Here is a 24,759-nt window from a genome sequence, read left to right as displayed (position 1 = left end):
ACCTCAGGCCATACGTGTAACTGCAGCTTCTATATTAAGCTCGTGCATGACGGCACTTGGTACCCGAATTAACACCTTTTTGAGTGACAGGGCAGGATTTTAGAGGCAGTTTTGGTAAATATGTCTGGGCTCATTCTACACCTCAGGACATTGTTGAAACATGTAGGGGGAGGGAAATACTTCATTTTAACATTTTGAAGATGCATGTTAAATTGGGGACATACAGTACAGTGAAAATATCAACATCTACAGTCTCTTTAAGGTCAAGACTTTAAATGGTATCTGATCGTTCATGTTTAATTCAAAATTGGACACTGTTTTGTTTCTTTTATTTTGGGGACAGTGCATGTCAATGAACATACGTTACATGATACATTGATACATTCGAGTAAACACGCCCCGCTAGATTTTAACCATGGGCTAATTTCAATCTGCTCGTACTCTCAAACACACTGTCATTCACCCTGGGCTATTGTACATGTTTTTTGTGGCAAGGGAAACCTATGCAGACACGGGGAGAACATGCAAACTTCGAGTCCACACAGAAAACACCCGTCCAGGTGGGAATCGAACCTGGGACTTTCTGGCTAACCGCTGCGCCACCGTGCCATAGCCTAGACATAAATCTCATATTCTTACTGGTACTTACTGTGGCATACTTAATTTAGTGCCAGCTGGAGGATAGGATGCCTGCAGTGGTTTGAAGCGAATGACAACCAAGAATTTCCCGTCCAGCGGCTTCAGTATTTAGCCAGGTGAAAGTGTTTTAGGAGACTACTTTAAACACCTGCCTGTAAAAAATCTGCCTGTCAAAGAGCTGTCACTGGGTGGCGATGGATTGGGCGTGTTACACTAATGTTTTTCCTGCAGTTTGAGTGAGGACTTTAGACACACACACATAGTTAGAGAGAGAGAGAGAGCCTGGAGGAGAAAGCCGACTGGTGCAGAGCAGGTGGCTGAGGCTGCTCTGAGGGGAGCCAAGGAAAGGTCAGATTCAACTTGGTTCAAACGCAGGAGAAACTTTGAAGACTGAGTCAGAGTCCAAATGTGTGATGAAGACCATGTTCTCAAAGTGGATTCTGAGGAAATGTGGCTCGACTTCAATATACATTTATAAGCACATCTCAGAACGTGTATACATGATTTCCTGTATTTACTTTTTGCTTTACTTTTTAATCACTGCTTCCCTTCAGGTGGCACAGATGAAATGGCTCTGACTGGCAGCATTCATGACCAGCTCCTGCTGCTGAACAATTTTGATTCAACGTTCAACTATTTTAATTTGCTTACTTTGAGTTAGATATTGTGTGGCTTTCATTTGGTGTTGCTGTGATTTATTGAGTTGCTTTCGTCGTTAACAAAGTTGTTTTTTGTTAGGCCTTGAGTCCGCCTGTGTGTGATTCAACAACAGAGGTGTGTGGAATGTGACCCATTGGCTGGGAATGCAGGAGTCTCCCTTTACCAAAACCAATGGAAAATTCTGCTTTTACAATACTAAAGGACTAAACTAATTGAATTCCTCTGATAGACATATATTTTAACTGGCTGAATAAGTGACTCAAGACCTTACTCATAGTTATGTTCACTGAAGCATTTTCAGTGACAAATTACATCATACTAGTCATTAGTGGTAATTAGAAGGTTGAATCTGTTTTAGTCGTTTTAATCAGTGACTAAAAGCGAAAAGAGAATCTCAAATATCTTGTGGATGAGTGTTGATAGATCCATCTGGCTCCTAAACACAAGCGTGGAAATCTACAGATGACAGATGTAGCTGAGAGAGGGACTTTTGGAGATGGAAAGACGGAGAAAATGTTGGTCTGACTTTGCCAAGAAACCTCCTGTGAATTTATGAAGTCTCATCCTGTGCCGTTGCCGCAGTGCATCATGGGATTGTAAACGTGTTAATGCTGGATGTGAGAAAGGGACAGAGCAGAGAACCACAGTTCTAAACAGAGGAGCGGAGGTGCTGATGGATACCACACATGTACACACTTCTACTGCCGTGAAAACATTCACATGTGGCCCGGGGATTGGATTGCACCGTAATACGTACAAAATTGGGCACACTGAAATGCTTATATTATGTAGGTTAAGAGAAATATTGCAAACATTTGTTTAATTTTGTGATGAATGTGATGCAATACGGTGCATCACACAACAGGGTCACAGCGGCAGTAGTCTCAAAGCAGGGACGTCTACTTTGCTCATCCTCCTACTTTTGCTCTGTCACTCACATGGACCTGGGTGGATTGGTTGGTATTGAAAGAGTTTAGACTTATTGCAAGACAGTAATTGCATATTGGCTGTTACAGACTATAGCAGGTGTCACTCGGGACCAGGTGTCCTTTGGAGTTTTTAAAGAAATGTATTTAATAGTCAACATAGGAGTACAAGGCAAACCCAAAGACAGGTGACAGTACACAATACCGAGTCACCTGTGACAGTAACAATGTATAGACAGACTTTTCAGAGACAGACAATGACAGATAAGGACAGGTGGACACACATGTAGGGAATAACATTCAACTCTTTGTGCCTACATATACACACATATATACATATATACATGCATATACAAACATACACACACATATACGTACATATACATGTTCACATACATATACACACACACACACATATTTTTATGTTGTATTAAGTTATACGGCAACGACTAGAGTTCAGGACTGTGGCATCATAGAATCAGCTACTATGAAGCCACTGTTCGCTTCAAGGCATACTGAGGTAATGCTATGCATTCATAGAAAGATGAGGATAGTGCTAACTGTGGTCAATACAGATACAGTTGTCAAGGGCATCTAATGTTTTCACAGCTTTTTTATTTGTATTTTCCTTAGAATTTTGAAGTAGAGATTCAAGACTTCGTGGAGGTTTCTTTGCCCATTTGCACTTATGGATGTAGTACTTACCTAATAATATGAAGAGGTTTACCACATATTTTATGTTGCCTTGGTTAGAGTTGGGAATTTTTCTAGAGTTGATCTAGAGTTGGGAATTTTTGTAAAAGTGAAACGCTTCTCTTTTTTGTTATTTGATTTGTGGAAAAGACTGTGTGGTTGTTAATAGTGTATGCCATGTATTATGTAGGTTGTTAAAATTACAGTTCTGTGCACAGCTAATTTTGGTGAAAGTTGTTTACTATAGTACACAGCATCATGCAGACTGCGCCTATTTGAACCATTCTGCCATAATCCTGGAGAGTCGTTATTCTGCAGAAAACGTTAGGTTTACCCAAAGTGTCCCCTGAGCTGCAGCCACAGCTGTGCATCTCCACTTAACTACAGGCATCTGCTGCAGCCAGCAGGGGAGATGTTGCAGATTGGCAGTCTCGCTTCCCTCAGTCCATCCCAGGGCTGCTGTGACTACAATAGAAGCTCACCACCAAGTATGGAAATGAAAAACTTGTGACACAGGATTGCAAAGCACAAGCACAAGTCTAAGCCATTGTTGTATTTTGCCACCACAAACTAACAAACATGTTTGTGCTGCAACCATATTATCTGAGAAGGTATAAATGCTTCATTGTAAAGAGGCATTTTCCTGGAACCATCACTGGTCATAATGTTGTGCTTGATGTGTGTGATACTGTACCACTTAATACCGGTAACTGTAGCCCCAGAAGCTGTCCTTTTGTCAGCAAATCAATATGCCGACGCCAGTCAAAAAGCTGCATTGGTTCGACTGTGATGCAAATATGGACAAGCCCGAGCATTATTTCAGACAGTTGGTACGCGGCTATTGTGACATGATTGTGGGTGAAAGTTATTTCGTCAAACCACCTGGACTCCTGACAGGATCAGAGCAGAGACAATTGGGCTGTCAAAATAAAAGCGCTGCATTGGACAAAATACACAAATTTTCATGCAGCCTCGGACTAGAAGCACTCAATGTTTTGATTCTGACAGGATAAGTATTGATCGGTGACGACGGCCGGTGTCAAAATATCTTCAACTGCTGCCGCTGAACAAATACAACTTTTTATACAGTTTAGTTGTACTTTTCAAGGTTCTACACCACAAATCAGGCTTAACATTATGACTATTGAAAGAAAGAATTAATTAGGTCAGTGTAATCAATCAATTTTGGATATGTGTGCACTTGTAAAACATAAAATAGATATTAGACCTTTGTTTAATAGTGTTGTACGATGTAATGTTTTTTTGTACGACTACAAACGATAAATCTTTATTGGACATTTTGTACGATTATGGACGATTTTTTGTGTCATCAAAATGTGGATTTTAATGTCTATGTATATGCTTTGAATTTTGTTTGTTGAATTTTTTTTTGGTCCCCGAATTTCAGTCACTGAATATTCAACTCATTTTTCAAAGTGTTTTGAATTCAAAATGAAAAATTCACAAACAGTCTAAATTGAGAGCGTAAAATGTGCACACAAAAAAATATTTGAATCCACCCTTAAAATATTCAATGTAAAAACATAAATAATTCAACAGTCGAAATTCAGAGATTGAAATTCGCTGTGAAAAAATTCAACAAAGGACATCTTGGACATTCAGGCTTGAACAATCGATCCGGGATGAGCCAGGACGCAAGAAGTTTCCTATTGGTTTGAGTCTTTTGTGGTTTGCGAGGTTTGAGTCTTACAGATGAGGAAACAGATTGATGAGTGAAATCTCTGAGTTTTGATTGGTTCCTTGCCCTGTTTGCAGAATTTGGCTTGACTCTAGATCGACTGCTCATGCCTTGATGTCCATAGTGTTCTGTGTGAAGTTTTCACTGCAGATATCACTCTCTGAATTTTCTTGAACTGTTGAATTTTAGATTTTAAATATTGAATATTTAAAGGGTGAATTTTTACATTTACATTTTTTTTCTACAGCTAATTTTACTCTCTGAATTTAGACAGAATTTTAAATATTAGACAATGCAGTGAATATTTTAAGCACATTTTTTTCAATTATGTGTTGTCTATTAAGTGTCTGGAATTCGAAGACAAAAATTGTCATTTCAGTGTTAAAAAAAATCACATTCTGATGACACAAAAAAATCTTCCATATACAATCATGGACAAAAAAGTAAGATATGTGATTTTCTATTTATATTAGTATGACTTCAAATCTAAAGCTAAGGCCTACAAAACTGTCTTCTCACTTTTTTGTAGTTTTTTGTACGTTTTTTGTCCAGTTTTCTCATCACTTTATTCTTTTGACTCGTTTTTGTCGCTTTTTCATCGCGGTGTTGGTGTGTTTTCATCCACATTTTTGACACCATTCTGACACTTTTTTTTAAAGAAGCTTTTAGTTTAGGGTAAAGCCAAATTGGAGAAAATGTGCTCGGTTCAGGCAGGTGTTAAGAGGTTCAAAAACATACTCAGGGCGATTTTTGAATCCGAAATGTATATGAATAGTAACATTTTGTATTTATATTATACTGTTTTTTCCAAACCAACCACCAAAGCAAAAACAGGCTCATCTTCCCCCACTCCCCCCGACTTTAGCAGGTATTTGATGTCTTATTTGCTTAATAGTATTTATCAAATTCACCTTGAGGGCCAGAAGTTCTATGCTGGACGTTTGCCTACCCCTGCTATAAAGTCTATAAGGGCATGCAAAACAATAAAATAGGACAAACCGTAAACAATATACATCAAGAACAGCTAACTCTGAATATGCAAAATAAGACGTGAATCATTTACATATTATTTTATTCACAGTGACTAAGTTTGTTTTTAAACTGAACCGAAAAACCCAAAACAACAAAACAAACAGCTCTAAGCCTCGGGTCTCCCTCCGGCTGGGGCTGACTGCAAAAGCAGAGTTCACCTGCCCAGCTGCTCCTGTTCTCATTTTCTTTTCCTCTCCCTGTCCCCCCTCACATCCACTTCTCTTTTATCTGCAGCCGCACACCACTGCTAAAGGCTCTCAGAAATCTGCTGCCAAACGTGCTCTTACCTGAGAGTTAACTGCGCGAGTGCAGGCTGGAAAGGATTAATAGGAGATTTCTGCCCTGGTTCCACAAGTTTCCTTTTTTTGTGCTGCCAACCTGATTCAGTGGATGAAATGTGCCACTTTACGGACACAGACATAGATATACTTCTGCTGCTCCCTGACTCTGTTTTCTACAATCTATACATTCGTGGTCATTCTCGTGTCGGTGATGTTTAATTTTAATCATGTTTGGTCAGTTTCCTGTCTGAGGTCTGAACCAATGATCAAAGGTACAAAAACAATTAATCATATGTCATTTTTTACGTGTAACGGTGTAAAAAATGTACTGTTCCCTGACGACAGATTTTCTTCACAATATCTCTAAACAAAAGCAATTGCATCTGTGATCCTTTTTAGGCCAATATATTAGATTTGTTCCCCCTTTTTAAGTGATTAACAATAGCCTGATGAAAATGCTTCCACGCACGCTTGACATCTGCTCGTTTTAAACCTTGGAGAAAAGGTGCATTATCGCTAATGATGAAGCCGTCATTATCCCCACATGCTTGAATTACATTTGGAGATCCAAAGGTCTAAAAGTCCAAAACACGTACAGAAGTGTGGCTGGGGACCGTTTTCATCAATCACCTCTGTTCCCTTGCAATAGATCTATCAATGAACCGCTTTATAACAAAGGATTAAGACTGACTTATCGAAGATTGAATATATTGGACTAACTTTACACATTTATCTTATTTTCAAGATATTTCTTGGCTCAGGCCATGCAAAGACCACATGATACAGAAAGAAAAAAAAAACAGGCTTTCCAAATTAGACTATACATTTAAAATGTATGGACGTAACTTAATGTAATTGTAGCTTTAATGATCATAAAGAAATTCATTTGCAAAAGCAGATATCTCAGTTTCAGAATCATTTTGGATATTTGTTACTATACTCTATAGATGACACTTGTGAAACTTAAGTTATATTTTCATGGCACTGAAACAGACCTGGTAATGCAAAACACTGCTGAGTTTTTTCATTGGCACTAATCTGTTTTTTGCAAATGAACTCTTTGGATGTTTGGAATAGAATTCAAGCACCGAGATATGGTCATAACATTGTAGTTGTTAAATGACCACTTGCCTCACAGTGAGAAGGTCCCAGGTTCGGTTCCCAGGTCGGGGCATCTCTGTGTGTGTTCCCCATGTGCCCGGTTGGATTCTCTTTGGATGCTCTGTTTCCTCCATTAACCTACAACATGCTCAGTGTAGTCGAAATCAATGTATGTGTGCAGAGGTCGACCGGTATGGGTTTTTCTTAGCCCAGGCTGCTGTGTGCGCTCGAATCATTTAGAACAGCCTGGGGACCATGGCCGATTGGCTGGGAACCAATCACAGAACGAGGAGGGACGGCAAGACGATGACGTACTATTTGATATACGGAAGTTTGTAGTGTGTTTACGGATAAAAAAATAAAGTTTATTTACAGATCCAACATGACAGCAGCGACTCCATATTTTGATCAAGCTTCCAACCGTGTTCTAAATTGGCTATGACTACGTGCAGACGCATGATAGACATTCGTAGCGCCCAATAAACGGCTATGGACGATCGTAAACCACACCTCTCCTACGAGAAAATGAATTGGTGGTCCCCAGACTAAATATAACTTGTGATATTTTGTATGGCGATAGCCAGGCTAGGTTTTTCTATGGCCAAGGCCGATATTTTGGGATCTTGATATTTGATATGATAAAATTCTATTTTTGATGGATATTTTTGGCTGATTTTTCCAAATGTGTGCTCTATAATCTTGTAAAAACAAACACTTGGCCGCTTCAGCAGTGGCCGATTTTATTTTATTACTTTAGTTGATTAAATCCTAGTTTCCGTCCAAGCTTTGATTACTTGTCGTTAGCATTAGCATAGTGTTACTAGCCACAACATTTTGCGCTGCGATCAAATATACAACCGTGGAGGTCCATATTTACGGAGGTTTAGTGAAACTTGTGTTTAACAAACTTGTAGATAACCAATTTTCATTGTGATGTTTCTCAGGGGAGCTGAGGCCTAGGGAGTTGTGGGAGGACTCGTTTTAAAGCCCTGACTTTTGTGTGTGTACATCACTGCTGTAAATTAACTCATGTGCAGTAACTCCTAGACTATGTGCAATAATCTATGTATCAGCGTCACATTATCAACCACCTGCACTATAAAGGCCTCTGCATACTCCACAAGACGTGAGAACTTTGTTCTTGTTCTTGAGGCAAAAAGAACGAGAACAAAGTTCGTCTGGGCTCTGACATTGCTGCCGAACGGCCACGCCCCCTTTCTCCGCAGCCAAAACAAACAAGGAATGACCGAAATAAAACAAGCCATTTGACTTCGAACTATTATAAAATGTATCAGTCACGATATTGAAAACATTTTGAAGATTGACTTCATGTTTAGCCACATCTCACGCTGGTTTATTATGTTAGAAAAGGTTAACGTTAAAAGCAGCTTACCTCCGTGTCACTCGGTAAAACCATGTTGTTTCATTTCATTTCATTTTATTTATTTCATTCAAAAGTGATGTTGTGCAATCACAATAAAACCGCCAAGCCAACACGGTATGAATGAAACGGAGCAGAGGAGAAGAACAAGTCTTATAATATCTAATAGTTTCACGTCTGTGTAGCTCAGTACAGGTTTTGTCCATCCAAGAACCTTCACTGAACATGTTGGTGATGTTTCCCGGTGTTTGATGAAAGGGTCTAAGATGTACAAGCTTGGTATTCCTCCGTCCACAAGCCTGAACCACTTTTTTTTTTTCTTTATCATTCGCCTCTTTCACGCAGGCAGCGCCAGGCTCTTCTGTTTCCTCTTCGTCCTCGCCCAAAACTGCCGTGTGTTTCTCCCCAGGACTTTTTTGCCATGTGCGTGTCCTTGTCCTTCAACAAAGTATTTTACTGCTGCGATTGGTGCCACAAAACTATCCATGTTGTCTCCGTTATCCGCACTGGTGTTAGGCATGGATCTATTATAAACGTGTTAGGACGTAAACATTGGATTCTCGCTTCCCGCTTCCGCTAAAATAACCCCGCCCACTAAAAATCCAGCCAATCACAACCAGAGTTCTCACAGCCTTGCCGAAATAGTTCTGCTGAGCTGATGCATCAGCAAGACCTGCCGAACAGGAGCTGCGAGAATAAAATGACGTCATTTTGTTCTCGCAGCTCTGGGTGCGAGAACAAAGTTCTTGCGTCTTGTGGAGTATGAATAGGCCTTAACTGTAAACTTCACTGCCAACTTTGATATTATACATTTTAAATTCTGTTCTTATTTAGATTATTTATACTTTCTGCCCCTTTAAGATTACATAAGATACCTCTATTGACTAATTAGTTGTTTGCACATTTCCTGTCTATTATACACACCCTGGTGTTTCTTAATAGCTGATGTAAGTGAATTTCTCCATGGTTAGATGAATTAAGGCTTATCTTATCTCTTAGGTAGTGCAGACCAAACCTAGCTCAAAATCTGGAGATGGACATCATGTAACTTACACTATTGAGAACAATTTTTTCTATATTTACACGCGAAAATATACGCTGAAAGTCTATGTTGTACCTATTGTGAGATTTTTGCGTACGATTTTTTCTGTTTTTACTGATCTTGGCTTTTTTTTTTTGGCCACTGTCAGCGACGAAACACTGAATCCACGGGGGCTGCAGGAAAAGAGCAGGAAACATGGGAGTGCCGCAGTAACCACTGTCTTTTACACGTCACCATTGTTTTAGTGTGTTTGCTAACCGCGCAGCTGGGGAGCAAATAACATGTGCCCGACTACCGCGTATCATCCCATTAAATCTCATCACTGGTTGTTCGCCGCTTTGAACGCCCGGGGAGGGGCTCTTTCCAACTGGTTTGCGAGTCATTCTCAGGCACTTTCAAGTCAGCTAAAATCTGTGGCTCAATAGCAAACATTCCTTGCATAACTCTATAGCCGTAATGTGAGGATTAATGTGTTTGTCTAAAGGGTTCAGGAAGGACGGGCGTATGAAGTGTTACAGTAACCATCCTTAGCTAAGTTGAAGTTTTCTCACCAATTGCACAGCTAGTATTTGGAGAATTCGACAAAGGCCAAAAATAGCCACACCACTGCCCTTTGCGTTTCCCCTCGACCTCAGCTTTGAAGAGTCTGAATTTGTTATTGAAACCTCTCATTCAGTGGCTCTGGCATTGAAATCGGTGAATTCAATCTGCTTTTTCTTTGGCCATTCAACAGTTTCATGTATTTAAAGAGATATGTACAAATATAATGAAATGATTGATTTTTTTATCAGCATGTTTGTTGTAATTCTAACATGCATTTCTTTTAGCGGATGAGGCGGGTTGTTTTGGTGTTTAGGCACTCTTAGCTCACGCCTGTCAGGATAATATCTGCTGGGCTCGGCAGGCTCTTAAAGAGGCTGGTACTTATACACAGTCTCAGATCCCAGGTCTGGCAGTCTCGACAGGTTGTAATTTGAATGGTAAATGTGTCATTATAGTCATGGCTGTGGATGGCTGCAGCTGACAAAGAAGCAACGATAAGAAGGCACAATATTTGAGCCACATTTTCATCGCAAGCATTTAGCTAGCATTCTGTAGAACGGTCTAAATAAAGCAGACGCTATGTTTGCTGAAAGCTGTTGCAGAAACAAATGTAGTGTATTTCGAGGGGGACGAGCTGAGCTGAAAAAAATCCAAGTGTCACGATTGTTGCATCCAGGTTGCTCAACCCAGTGGAATGCTGTCTCTTCCTCTTTTGCGCTTACGGTGTGTGGGTGGTCCTTTCAGACCAAACTGTCTTAAAGAAGACTTGCACTGGGAGCGACAAGTTCCTCGCAATAGGACCTACTGTGTCCCTTCCATATTTTTGCAACATGGAAATTACAGTCCAAAAAAAAACTAGTTTACAAACAATATCCCCTCCTCCCGCAGTGAAGTAACACCTGCATTATTTTCTTGCACTGACTGTACATATTTAAATCATGATATTCAACTTGTTGTGTTGTGTTCAAAGTAAAGTTTTATCACGCCATTTTTATTACAGTTACTCTATGAAACATACTGTATCTGTATCTAAGTTTCCGGCTTGTGTTTACAGCTCTGCCTCCCTCTGTGCTGTTTCCAAGCTTATTTACAGTTGTTTAAATGCCTTCTGCTTCACAAATGACAAAAAGCGTACGTCTAAACATTAAAGGAAATTACCGTGGTATTTTAAGCATCTCTTTGAGGCCGTTACAGTGAAATACTGCGAGAGGCAAGGGATGTGTGAAACTAAGTGACTTTCCCAGCTTTTATTACTGTGTTCTTCTACTCACCATATTGGCATCATGTTGTTGTCTTTATTTCTCTTGAAGCTTGTTTGTCCAAACCCAGAGTAACCCAGAAAGAGAATAAAAAAGCTTTGCCTCGCGCTTGACTCCAGCAGGATGTTGTTTGCCAGAGGATCCCACCTCACTGACCTGGGCCTGTTCAGATGGTGGGCCACAGGCGTGAGCTTCCAGGCAGATCGCCCGGAATGAGGGGAGCGACCCGAGCGAGGAGCAATAATCGGCAGGACTTGGCCAAAAGGTGTTATAATGGCTTCACCTGCTAAAAAAAAAACACTCTGTGGAGCTCTTTGTAGTGGGCCTAGGGATATCCTTACAGTGCTTCAAGAAATGTGGCCCAATCGTCCTTTGTCATATTCTGCAGATGTTTCAGTGACAGATTTTTGCCTTTGGTGTCGTCTTCAATTTGTTTCATTCACTGCTTCCGTTGTCCATCTTCCCATTTCTTGCCCTTTGGTTTCCATTCCATTCAAATTCTGAATCCTGGACTTGTCCATCAGACTCTTTCTTCTCCAATACTTCGTTCTTCTCTTCGATCACAATAAAAAAATTAAAAAAAACTACCTCCTGCTCCACATCTCCTATATTTTTACATTTCTGAACCCCAGGGATATAACAGATGACCAATATAATATAATCAAGTTCTCACTGATCTTGCTGAATCCGAACCAAAAGTGGTTTGAAGTAAAAGAATTATAATTAACAATGCGGCGATGGCTGAAAAACATGTGGTCTGCTGCTGCATACTTTACAAACACACATAACATTTATCAAAACTAAATTCTTAATGGATCTGCGGTGTGCTTGATCAAATCAACAGCAAATGCTGCTCCAAAAGTGTGTCCTCCCCCCGAACAATTTCATCCGGCTCAATCCCAGATTGATATCAGAGTTAAATGCTAATGTTTTTGGCACTTTAATTTCAATCGGGCTTCTACTACTTGCCTTTTTTCATTCTGTGTGAATGAACCTCCTTGTTTGTGTGTCTCTTCTGTACTTTTATTTCTATAAAAGCTTCAAGCTATACCAACAGCTAAAGGCTAGGGCTCTCAATGTACAAACGCATTATTGCTAGATATACCATGAAAAACTCAACTCAATTCAACTCAATTCTGCATTGGCGCCTTTTGAAAGGAGCCTCAATGACACATAATCTTGCACAGATGTAAACGATCACCAAGAAAACACAGGAAGCTGAGAACAAAATGTCTCTATATGTCTAACTTTGGTAAACAGGACAGGAAAGGTTTGCGGTCCTGATATGGAGAGGAGGAAGAGGACAGGGGAGGGGCATTATGGGGTTGAGTAGGAAGAGTCCATGGGATGTAGGAGGTCCCACAGCAGTGAAGGAAGGAGACGGAGAAACATTTTCTATGGACAAGGCTTTGTGAGGAGCTGGCATGTTGTGAAGGAGAGAGACATTGTTCAAGACAGGTGATCACAAGGTATGACAGAATCCCATGGCACTTAAATCTTTTATGCTATTATTTATCTCGGGATACCTCCAAACTATGCTATGTTTGTTCCACATGTCTGCACTAGATTTGGAACAATGTTTAGTGATGTTTGTATAGGTGTAATTGAAGTGTGGGTAGCTCTTGGGTGGTCCCAGTCCTTTAAGGCAAGAGGCAGACATTTCCAGACAGGGAATTTCTACTGTCTCTTCTCAGCTGATTGAATTAACAACACAAGTTGGCTTCTGACTCCTCCTTATGTCCTTCAGTATGCCGGTTGTTGTCCGGTCTGTTTTGAATCATGTTCTTCGGCCATGCTTTATCGACAGAGCCTTGGGAATATAAACCAGTTGTCATGGCTTATAAACATTTCACTCAATCACTTCAATGTGCATTTTTTTTTTTTTGCTTTGTTTTGGCAAACCACAAGCACTGAACACTGTTTTAAGGTAATGGATTGCACTTGATTGAGCTGATTTTCCACATAAATTCTGCATTTAACAACCTTGCTTGAAATGCTTTAATGATATATCATAATCCAACCAGCCTTTAACCATGTTATAACATTACATCCTTATCAAGAACATGCTTTAAGTGGTGTTTTGTTGTTGTTGCATGTCCCAAATGCTTTTACATGTGCTGGAAAACGTCAGACTGTGACTTTTTTCGTCTCTTCCATTATCAGACATGTGTATTCTTAGACTGCTATGTTCCCACAGTTTTGAAACATTCTTCCTCTGTACCACTTTGTTTACATTGTGTTTGCTGGTGTGTCCCACAGGGAATAGCCATGGAGGAAATGGACTTTGAGCGGCGCCGGGAGCTGAGGAGGCAGAAGCGCGAGGAGATGCGTCTCGAAGCTGAGCGGTACGAGCCAAATTACTGTCTCTTTTACTTGCTTCGATTAGCAGTTTTAAGGAAGCTAATTCCCCTTACAAAACTCCGGCAAAGGGCTGTCTTTGTACTCCTCATTAGCAGCTACCATGCGCAGACAGAGGGAGCGACGCTGCACTCATTCACGCTGTTTAATAGTGTCACATTTGTCAGTGAGTGCAGCGACGCTCGAGCCAAAGCTGGGACTGCGTTAATGGCTTGGACCCTCCTCTTCTTGGTCTTTTAAAACATCACTCAGCAAATATTGGCGTCTGCAAACATTGGCTTCCCCGACAGAGAGCGGGAGAAAAAGGTTGATAAGAAATGTGATAAGCGATCTGATGACCTTTAAGTGGGAATGCTCAATCAAATCCAGCCTTCTCCCTCTGTCTCTCTCTCTCTCCGGCTGCTTTTTCTTGTGCGCCCAGCTTTGATTCACTGGAAGAAATTGATTCAACTAAAGTTCACTTAATCAAAATGATTGAGTGGTAACACGCCAAGTGCTGTAATCAAAAACAGTAAAAGGGCTTTTTTTCAGTACGGCGAAGGACTTGATACATTGCGTGCCAGGATGTTTTATTGGGTCTCTTTACAAAAGTCTCCTGCCCTTCCAATTAACGACGTGCGAGATGTGGATCGAGATACGGCCCAAGGTCACCAGACGTTTGATGCATCTTTGAAAAAGTGTTTTATTAGAGCCAGTTTCCCGATCAGGCCGGTGTATCAAGCCAATACCGGTCTGACCACTGCTGAATACATAGATGCTTCTCTTCACAATCATTCATTTTTATGGCATATCAAATACGTGCAGGGCATCGAACACACCGATGTTCAAGACTGGGCCTCAAGGTAACAACATGCTGATTGGATAAACCTGGCACACCCTATGTTGCAATTTGAAGGTTTGCAAGGCCCCAATTATTTATCTTTATGATTTCCTCTATGAAAAACACAATAAACAGCGTGGGGTCTTATATGTTTAATATCCGTTAACCTGTAGTTTAAACCTGCGATGTGATTCTTGCATTTAACATTCCAGTTAACGTTGTCTTTTCCCAAATTTTTCTGTTCCTGGACATGCATAAAATACAATCTGATGGCTGAATCTTGACTTTAAAATATAAATTGCAGATGTAATTGCTATTGCCCGTGGATGTCGTACAATCAGCATGATAATTTGAGTGGACCACATATAATAATATCAGAAACTGCAGCTCTTGTGAGACTTAGGGCTCAACATCATTAAAAGAAACCAGTATGGAATTAAACCTGTACTTGTTTACCTTAGTGAATCCCATTCGTAGTCCTTCTTGGGGTAATACAAGTGTTAATGGGATTATTGGGGGGTCTTTCATCTCCCCCTCGTGTCTCTGGACAGAAATCCACAATTGCAACTTTGGTGCCTCCGGGTCAGAGCCACCAATACATTAATAGAATCACAAAGCAGAAGCTAACAGGCTAGCGGGCAAAGCTAACTGTGCGCTAGCGCCACTTAAACAGTATTTACAGCCAAGTGTGAGTGAAAACATTATCACCATTGTGTAATTGGATGTACAATATCCTTCTCTCCCTTTGTCTTTTCTGTCAGTGTAGTATTTATTCTCACAGACAATTAATGAGTAAAAAAACGCGACATGCTACAACACCTGCAATGGCACTTATGGCCTCTAGGGGCACAAGTTACTTTTTTCTGCCTTAAAGCAGTACTAAGTAACTCTTGCCCCAAGAGGTCATAAGCGCAACTGCAGGTGTCGTATCAAGTTGCAATTTTTTTTATTTATCAATTGTCCGTGAGAGTAAATACTACGCTGACAGAAAAGGCGAAGGGAGAGCGGGATATTGTACATACAATTACACAATGGTGATAGTTTCTTTCACTCAAACCTGGCTGTAAATAGTGCTTAAGTGGCGCAAGCTCAGAGTTAGCTTTGCCCGTTAGCCTGTTAGCTTCTTCTCCGTGATTCCATTAGTGTGAATTAGTTGCTCCGGTCCGGTGGCAGCAAAGTTGTAATTGTGGTTTTCTGGCCAGAGACACCAGGGGGAGCTGAAAAACCCCCAATCATCCCATTAACATTTGTATTACCCCCAGAGGGACTACAAAAAGGATTTATTAAGATGAACAAGTTACTTAGTACTGCTTTAAGAAAGAAAACGTTTGGTACTATCTGTAACAAAATTAGATTGTTTATTGTTATGAAATGCAGTTTCAGCACTTGATAACCTGTGATGCAAACATGTCTTTAACACTTTAATCACTCAGTCAAAAAGTTTTAAACTTTCTGCTCTGGAGTTTTGAATTATTTGCAATGTTTTTCCATTTAACATTATAGATATTTGCAACTCTAATGATGACATAAGAATTTAGTTTGTTTTATTATGGTTTTGTAAACTTCCCGCACTCCTGCTGTTCTGTTTAAGGGTGTTATGGTGATTTGTATTCAACACATATTGTTGCCTGGACAAACATAAATTAATGACTACAGACTCAAAGACATGCAATATTTGGTTTTATATTAGTATAAAACATTTCAGGGGTAGCCTGAGGGGAGTAGAAAGTTTGTTTGTTTGTGTTTACCTTTTCAGCACTGTAAGAGTTTAGGCTTTACTCTTTAATGAACTGGGATGTAGTGAAGCACAACCCAAACTGATGCAAATCAAACCAACCAGACCCTAATAAGGGGTCTCTTCTGTCACTTCAGGCTAGTCTCGTACTCGTCCTGCTTCTTTTTTTTGCCGCATCAGTGTTGTCAAATTGTCCCAGTTGCCTCTAGCGCTTTGGGTGCGGTGATTAAAGGCAGAGCTAGACAATGGGAGATTTCTGTGCGTAAAATGATACTGGAGGAAAGTATTAGTTTTGTTCGAGCGTAGGTTTGCATAAAAGATATGTCTAAGTTCATGAATCAGCCATGTGTATTTATTTAATCAGGAACAAATTAAATAGAATCAAATTTGATCAATAGGCGTATTATTGAGTGAGGTTCAAGGATAAGAACTCACTCATCACTATGGAGCCGCAGTAACCCTGAGCCTGTTGCCTGCATCGCTTCCAATTGTGCCAAAGCATTGCAACAATCAGTATTTAGTGCCCGTAGGTCTAACTGCAGTGAGAACCACATGTCTGCCTGGCTCACTTCCATTCAACCATCAGTGAGTGCAGTGAGAGCAGAGGCAGAGCGCAGGGAGCGTGGGGGCCACGCAATAACGCCTGTCACAAAGCCAAATTCTTGAACATTTTATAAGTGTTACTGTTTACTGGCCTGGCTGCACGGGCTGGTTCAAATGTACATGTCTGATTGCATTCATGTGTGTGCCCTCCACGCAACGAATGTCCCATAGGCCGTATAAGTGCGCCGAGGCCGACACCTAGAGCGAGGCACGTGCTCAATGCCACCAATAAAACCCAACACTGAAGTATGTGTGCAACCCAGTCTGAAAGCATGTTCGTATGTTGAGCTCCCGTAGCTACATGCGTTGTAGCTACATGCGTTATAGCTACATGCGTTATAGCTACATGCGTTGTAGCTACATGCGTTATAGCTACATGCGTTGTAGCTACATGCGTTATAGCTACATGCGTTTATTGATTTTAGTTTGGGCTCTTTTTTGTCTGTTTCAGTGCTTTGGAACGATCAATCTCTGAAATGATGACTATCAAGGGACGGCAGTAGTAGAGGTCGACCGATACGGGTTTTCCTAAGGCCGATGCGTTTTTTGGGAGATTTCTATTGTCTGATGCCAATATGCTCGGCTGATGTTGCTGACCGATTTTCCAGATATCTGATCTATAATCCTCAGGCCCAGAGGCACTGCAGGGGCCCCCCAAAACTGGTTTACAAAACAAGTACATTGAAAAAGCACAGATTTTGGAAGGAAATGCACATGTATTTGCTGAAATGTACTTCTTTAAATCAGCATTTAGCTATTGCAGATGATTTTCATGTAATTTTAGCTGTAAATAACAACTAATTATTATGTACATAGTAAATTATTATTGTTGGGGGCCCTGGGAGATTTTTTGGAACAATAAGGGTCCCGATGTCCCGGACTTTGGGAATTGCTGCTTTTCGTGATTCAATCCTAGTTCCTTTCCCAGCCTTGATTAGTTTCCGTTAGCGTTAGCATGCTGCCATTAGCATTAGCATGCTATTGCTAGCCACGGCATTTTGGGTGGCGATCAAAAAATGCAATTGTGGAGGTTAAAACTAACTCAGCAATTTAATTCTCCAAGTTCTGTTCTTCAAAATGTGTTGCTGAATGTCCATATTGACTGAGGTTTAGTGAAACTTATAATTAACAAACAAGCTAGCAAATTTTCAATGCGATGTTTCTCCGTTCCCCTGAGGCCTAAGAAGTTGTTCGAGGGCTCTGACTTCGCTCTTTCCAATGCAAAAAACGGGAAGTCTCGATCATTTACCGTCCCGATCTAGCACCGATATTGTAATCCCCAACTATCGGCCTGAAATATTGAAATTCACAACCAAAGTGTTCATTTGAAGCCTGTTCGATCCAGTGTAATGAGTTGCTTTAGTTGAAAGTATTTCCTGCACAAGTTGCCTCATTTCCTGTAAGCTGAGTAGGAACTCTTCAAACGGGAGAAAGGCAGCAGGACATGGAACTGACCTACTCTTAGGTAACTTCCTTTGTATCGCGCTTGTTGTATATTTAGAATTTTGTTGAATGTTATTTAGCTCTTACAGTGGTAATGGGCATCAAAGGGGCAATAAAGGCAATAAAGTTTCACGTATATTCAGTACACATATTTAATCAGTTCTTCACATTGTTATTCTCACCCCTGGCAAATAACGGAAATATATATATATAAATTCCTGCAGCCTGGCTTACAGTCTGCATAACGATAAGTGTTGGTGCTCACTAAAGCATGTTATAGGAGTTTCCTGCAGTTTACTCTTGGCTCTGGATCAGGTAATGAATGTTTGACAAGCCCTGTTCACTTCTCTGTGCAGTGTCTACAGCCCACTACCTCTATTTCACATGTAAATCCATCTCTATAGGCACATACTGTAAACTCTAGACCTGCTTCCTGGCTTGCAGGCAAAGATCTGGTGCCCTCGTGCTCGAAAGTACAGCTTTCCATAATGTAAGTCATTAAATGTGAGTGCTAAGTATTGTTTTAGGGCTGTCGGCATGTTGCGGTTTGAGTTACTGGGAATGCTTGTCCATGTGTTAACCAGCATGTATACGAGGCTATCTGCAAGTGGCAGGAAGAAGTAGATTTATGCATCAAGCAGTTGTTAGAGTTGTTTGAAGCTTACTTTTGACATTCACTGTGTTTTACTTGCATGTACGCTTTTGGTTGTTGTTGTTTTTTAGACGTTATAGAGATAATACTCCCTTTGGAATAATATACTTGAGGCAATTCCCTCCTCCAAAAGTTCGATTTTTGAAGCCCTTTTCTTGAGTTTTTCCCCGTCAGACATGTGCTCTGCAGAGGTTCACACACTCATCATGCTACACCATGTTTCTGATCGCTGACATGGGTCCAATCATGCAGGAATGTCTACTGCACTTTTTTTTTTTCTCCTTAAGTCTCTGAAGAGTGTGCCTGCATGTGGAATTTTCCCAGTCAATTCAGTGTCGGGGAGATATCAGCTTCAACTATAAATAGATAGATTTTTCTTGCACAGTTTCCGAAAGTAAAAGTTTGAGCTCTGCAGTTTAGGTGCAAATAATAAAATGGATAGAGTAAATATGCTTTCCTTATACTTACTAGCATGTTTATCGGACATTCATGTTAACAAAACATGAATTGAAAAGTTTCATACATTATGGAGGTTGCAAAGAAGACAATAAACAAAGAAACAGAGACTTTCGATTCTCCTTGCTTCTATTGATCATATCCTCTCGGCTCACCCAGACTCTTCTCCTCATTAGCTGCAGCTGCTCCGGTCCGACTCAAACTGTACTTCCCCATGTGGCTCATTTTTACCACATCACTCTCCCTGCTACATCTGTCTCTACCCCATCTCCAAATCTCACTATATCACTTTGCCACTTTCTCAACTCACCTCAAATTTCTCGGTTTGTTTTGATATGTAACATATTGATGGCAACAACTAGAATAAAGGATAGGTCTTTATTGTCATTGCAAAATCAATCACAACGAAATTCATTTTAAAGGCCACCATTTTTCCATACTGAGATATGTTCTTACCTGAGCTTAGACGAGTTGATGCGTACCTGTCTGGTCTTTGTGCGTGCCCGTAGAAAAGCTTGGGAGAGCCCAAAGAAGGTAAGGCCTGTTCCTTTAAGAGCACTCCCTTGCACACCAGCATAAAAAAATATAAAACATCAATAAAAAACCTGGATAAATATCATAAAAGTCATTTCAAGTGCTGACCAGCGATTTACTCACTGGCCTCATGACATGTCCAATTAAGCTTCCAAACGGGGCCTTAACTGCCCTGGGGAAGAAGCTCTTTCTCAGTCTGTCCTGCTGGGAAAAATACATAGGCTTGCTTTATTAATACCGCATAAAGGAGACATACTGTATCTTGCAAAAACATTTTTTTGTTTGTTTTTAACCATGTTATTCCCTTGTCAGAAACAAACCCGGAGTAGTGTTTTGGGTTACACTTTATTTAACACTACCTTAATACATTGTACCAAACTGCAATCTGCTTTGTAACAATCTGTAATAACTTGTATCTGTGTAGTACATATACATTGGAATAATGTGTATTAGTACTTTGGAGGTAAATAATGTAACAAAACATAAGGTAAGGTTAGAGTTAGAGCTAGGGTCTTATGTCTTATTACATTGTGTACCTCCATATTACAAATACATTGTGATTTCATTGTGTGTCTAACCCATAGGTACAAGTAATTACACTTGGCGGCTTGATTCCCGTTTTGGTGTAAAAAAAAAAAATGAAAAGAAAAAAGTAACGTAATGGTCAAAAGGTTTTGAAGTAAACACCTTTTGGGGTCTTCCACAGAAAAAGGATAGTTAAACCATGTTTTCACTCTAGAAAGCTGTAGTTTTGAAAGGGAGGAGTGTTAGAGGATAAGATTAAATTGTTATTTATCATACTGGGTCAAGCTGTACAGTCGTACTATCGCTGTCATAGCCTTGACTGTTTTGCTTGCGTATCAGTATGACGCTCTGAGAGGGTATTTATCCCTTTTCTGTAGACAGAATTGACAGACTTGAATGGAAGGACTGGCGCAATGTCTCGAGTTCATGTCCGCACCGATGGTAAATAAACCTCTCCTGTATAAGACAGACAGACTGCTGCCTATTCTTCATCTATCCTCTTGAACACCATTGTTAATTCTCTTACAATGATGTTACATATCAATAATCAATATATATATATCAATAATATCTATTGATAAACTAATGGATAAACATTCAACAAGGATCACAGGACGTTTCTACACTAAATATATGACAGGCTTTAGGTTACATAATACAAACAACTCACATGAAGGGATCTGATCATTGCAAATATGTCATATCAGTTATTTCTTAAAGAGGGGGTATTATGCTTTTTTCAATCACTTAGCACCAGTCTATAGCACACTACAATGATAACCAAACCTTCTGTTGGTCTGTAACTGCAGTAAATTAGAATAACTGCCTTGTATAAAATTGCTCTCTCAAAATGGCTGTAGCAAATGTCTTGAAATAGGCCTCTGTCTCTTTAAGAACCTCTGACCCTTTCTGACACGCCCCCCCACACTCTGTCTGTGGCATCAGTGGGGAGGGGGTTCTGCTGAGGAGCAGTGGTTGGTTACTCGGCTGGTGACGAAAGCTTGGAGGCGTCTCCGGGAGGTGGGGGCGTTCCTAGGAGGACTCAGGCAAACCTATCCCTAAAATGGCTGCCATCAGAGTTTATACAGATTACTCAAAAATACGTGAATGTGCCAAGGCAACACTTCAGGCATGTTTTTAATGAGGGAATGACATAATAACATGATGTAAAGCTTGAAAAAGTCGATTTTGCATAATACCCCCCCTTTAAATTAAAATACAAACATTTGTTCACTACAGCCGTGGTTACTTATTTTATTTTATTAGGCTATTTGAGGTAATTTGTATCAGAGTTTCTGTCCCAGCCTTGATTAGTAGCATGCTTCTGCTAGCTTTAGCATGCTGTTGCTAGCCGTGGCGATCAAAAATACATGTGCGGAGATTAAAACTAACTCAGTGACTGAATTCTTCAAAATGAGGCGCTGCATGCCCATATTCACTTAGATTTAGTCGTGTTGTGTTTATAAGTTGTTGAGAGCCGGTTCAGTATTGGATATTTGTAGCCGATACCCGATATCGTATTTTTTCCAGTATCGGCTCCGATATCCAATACCAGTATCAGATGGGTGCATTCCTACTTTTTTTTTGTCGCTGATCCTTTGCCAGTGTACGTGTTAGATTTTCTGTCGTGGCTAATGCTAAAGCTTCAGGGAGGGGAAGCTTTGGCAGTAAGTGTCGAGCAGCGTGGGAAGGGGTCAGCGATTCTGGCTCTTCCCGCACCCTGACCCAACGCGGCCAGTCTGCCGTCGTCATGAAAAAGTCTGTCCTCATGGGCTTCTCAAGTTGTTTTCTCTGACATTTCTTAGATAGTTGGCGGTAAAGAAAATATTTAGACTTTTTTTTTTTCTCACTAACAAGCACAATGATTGCCGTGCTTTGTGCTGGAGCTACTGCACTGTGCAATCAAGATCAGTTAGTGTAATGGAGACGCTTGTGCTGGCTGTGTTTCACGGATTCCACATTGTAGTAGAGGTTTTCATAGTTGTCAATTGGGCTGGATTGATTTAGTCGATTAGGCCATCAACCTGGGTTATAATGTAAAGTGATTGTGCTTAAGCGTTGTAATAGAGTTATATGCACTTCATAAATAATCCACTGTTATTGAGTAAAATTCATTAGAACCGATGGTTTTCTGTAGGCTACTTTGGAAATCTCTTCCACATCTGTATGGAAGCCTCCAGATGCAAAAGACATTTAGCTTTACAACATTACTATGTATAAACTATGTAGCTCTATAATAGCTGTCATTCAACATGTTTTTATTAGGAGCAGCTCTGGGCCACCCAAGATCCTGGCATTCTACTCTACAGTATAGCATTCTGACAGACACACATTCCTAAAGTTTATAACCATGTCTAAACACTACTCCCAACAGGAAATGGATTTGATCAAAGTGCAGATTACTCTTTTTTTTTTACTCTCCTAATACATGCTTTTTTTAAATTTTCATTTTCACATCCTCTCTGTCTTCCCCCGCACATGTCGGTGTACGCTGATAGACTGTGGGGCCTGGCTGAGGATATTTGGGATATTAAAGCAGCTCTTGTGTGCACAGCACTGTTAGCCTGTGATTGACAGCGATGTTAATTCAGTTTTTAGGAGTTTGCTCTGCTCTCCTTCTGAAGAAAATTTCCCCTTGCAAATCATGGAAGAACTCAACCTCAAGATATCTGCCTTTTAGCAATTTTATTTCAAAAACAAATGTAAAATGTGGCTGTGGGCTTTATGCTGCTATGTGTGCTCTTAGTAAAGGAGTTTTTCATTATAGACAAAGGTTTTAAAGGGGTAATCTGTGTGTTACTGTTTAAACTTGACAGACATTTCATTTTGGTCCATGTATGTTTGGATGGGACAGTGTTGAGTACAAGTTCAAGCGTATTCTCTAAGAGCATCACAATCGCCCAGCGTGCACTCGTGCTGCCCGGTTAGCTTGTGATTGATGGCGATGCTAATTCAGCTTTTAGAAGTTTGTACTGCTCTCCTACTGAGACATCTTTAACCCTGAGATTGTAGCTGCCAAGGACTCTTTTGTTCCATTTTTAGCTGCTGTCGCTCTCTCTTTTCTCATGACATTTGCTGATGTATCTGGGACGGCGCGCTCCTGTGGGAATTTAAGGCACTCATTTTTTTTTAATATATATTTGATGTTTGTTCTCCGAGAACAAAAACACATCACTGGCTTTTTAAACACGAGTTAATGTACTCTGTGCTTGTGTGACCTTGAAGGAATGCATTGATCGTGAAGAAAAGTCACTATGCTAGTCGTGGCGTCTTATAGCACAAAGCACGGCCGATATGCTGCACAATGACATGAAGTACTTTTGATGATAAGTAAGCGGGAAAATCGGCACAGACACTGTATGTTTTATTGTCAGTATCATTGATTTTTTTTTTTTTTTTTGCACAAAACAAAACAAATATGGAAATCAATCCAGCTGCATGAAACACTGCAGTCCAATGTGCTATGAGCCAACATAAACTCAGAAGTTTGTAATGAAATAATCATAATTGGTATTCCCTTTCCTCCAGCTCAAGTCAGTAACAGCAAAATATGATTAATTATCCTTTATATGTAAAAAAAAAAAAAAAATCCATCTTCCTCCTCTCCCTCCCGTGATTACATGTATAAAACACGCACTGACGTCACCGCTGTCACTCTCCCACAGGTCTCTGAGGGCGTGAACACATTCAACTGCAGTAAGACAATGTCTCTGTTGCAACAGACACACACACACAAAAAAGACGAGGAGGAGGAGTGAAGTGCAAGTAGGAAACCGAGAGGAAAAGTGTTGTTCACAAGCTGTAAAAACTCCCGCAAGCCCCAGCGCTTCACCACACATGTTGTCATTAACATGCAAAGGCACGCTCGGCCGGTGGACCTCAAAGGCGGGCACTGATGTTTGAGAACTGGGCATGTGCTCAGCGGTGTGAAGTCAAAGGTCAGCCGGGGTAACACACATCAGACATACAGAGCGCTGCGGGGATGTCAGGTGCTGCTAACAATGCGCTGGGTAGAGAGGCTAAGAAACACAAAACTGGAAATAGCTACAACATGGACACAGAGCTCCAAAGTTTAAAACAGCCTTACTATGTCAACCTTAAAGCAGTTTTATTATTGTTTTTCCAACTAATGAAACCCAGTCCAGATCATCAATGTCCACTTTGAGAACCTTATTTTACTTGCATAATACAGTGAAACATTATTGGTGTTATGGCTATGGGACCCATCTTTCCCCAACCATGGCAAACTGTGAACCTTCAAAATATAAAACTATTTCCACACATACAAAGACGTTGTGCAAGTAGACAAACTAAGTATTTTCCTCCCCCTACGTGTTCCAGCCATGTCCTAATGTGTAGAATTAGCCCAGACCTGTT

At 40.4% G+C, this 24,759-nt stretch overlaps 1 protein-coding gene across 4 annotated transcripts in view; it reads left to right on the top strand.

Moving 5' to 3' along the window:
• Positions 1-24,759, top strand: part of cald1a (caldesmon 1a) — an 88,043-nt gene that overhangs the window by 26,784 nt on the left and 36,500 nt on the right. For 3 of the 4 annotated variants that reach the window (XR_013792656.1, XM_079552459.1, XM_079552457.1), the window contains exon 2: positions 13,516-13,601. Coding sequence is in view for 3 of the 4 variants with exons in the window: in XM_079552459.1 (XP_079408585.1) it covers positions 13,525-13,601 (77 nt within the window). In the remaining variant the exon portion in view is untranslated. Of the gene's footprint in view, positions 1-12,618; positions 12,726-13,515; positions 13,602-24,759 lie in introns of those variants that run through there. The other variant, XM_079552458.1, reaches the window with a different exon arrangement.

This window comes from Gobius niger, assembly GCF_951799975.1.
Source record: "Gobius niger genome assembly, chromosome: 2".
In the NCBI taxonomy this organism is placed as follows: Eukaryota; Metazoa; Chordata; class Actinopteri; order Gobiiformes; family Gobiidae; genus Gobius; species Gobius niger.
Note: the sequence above shows the minus strand (reverse complement) of the source record. Positions and strands in the feature narration are given on the sequence as shown.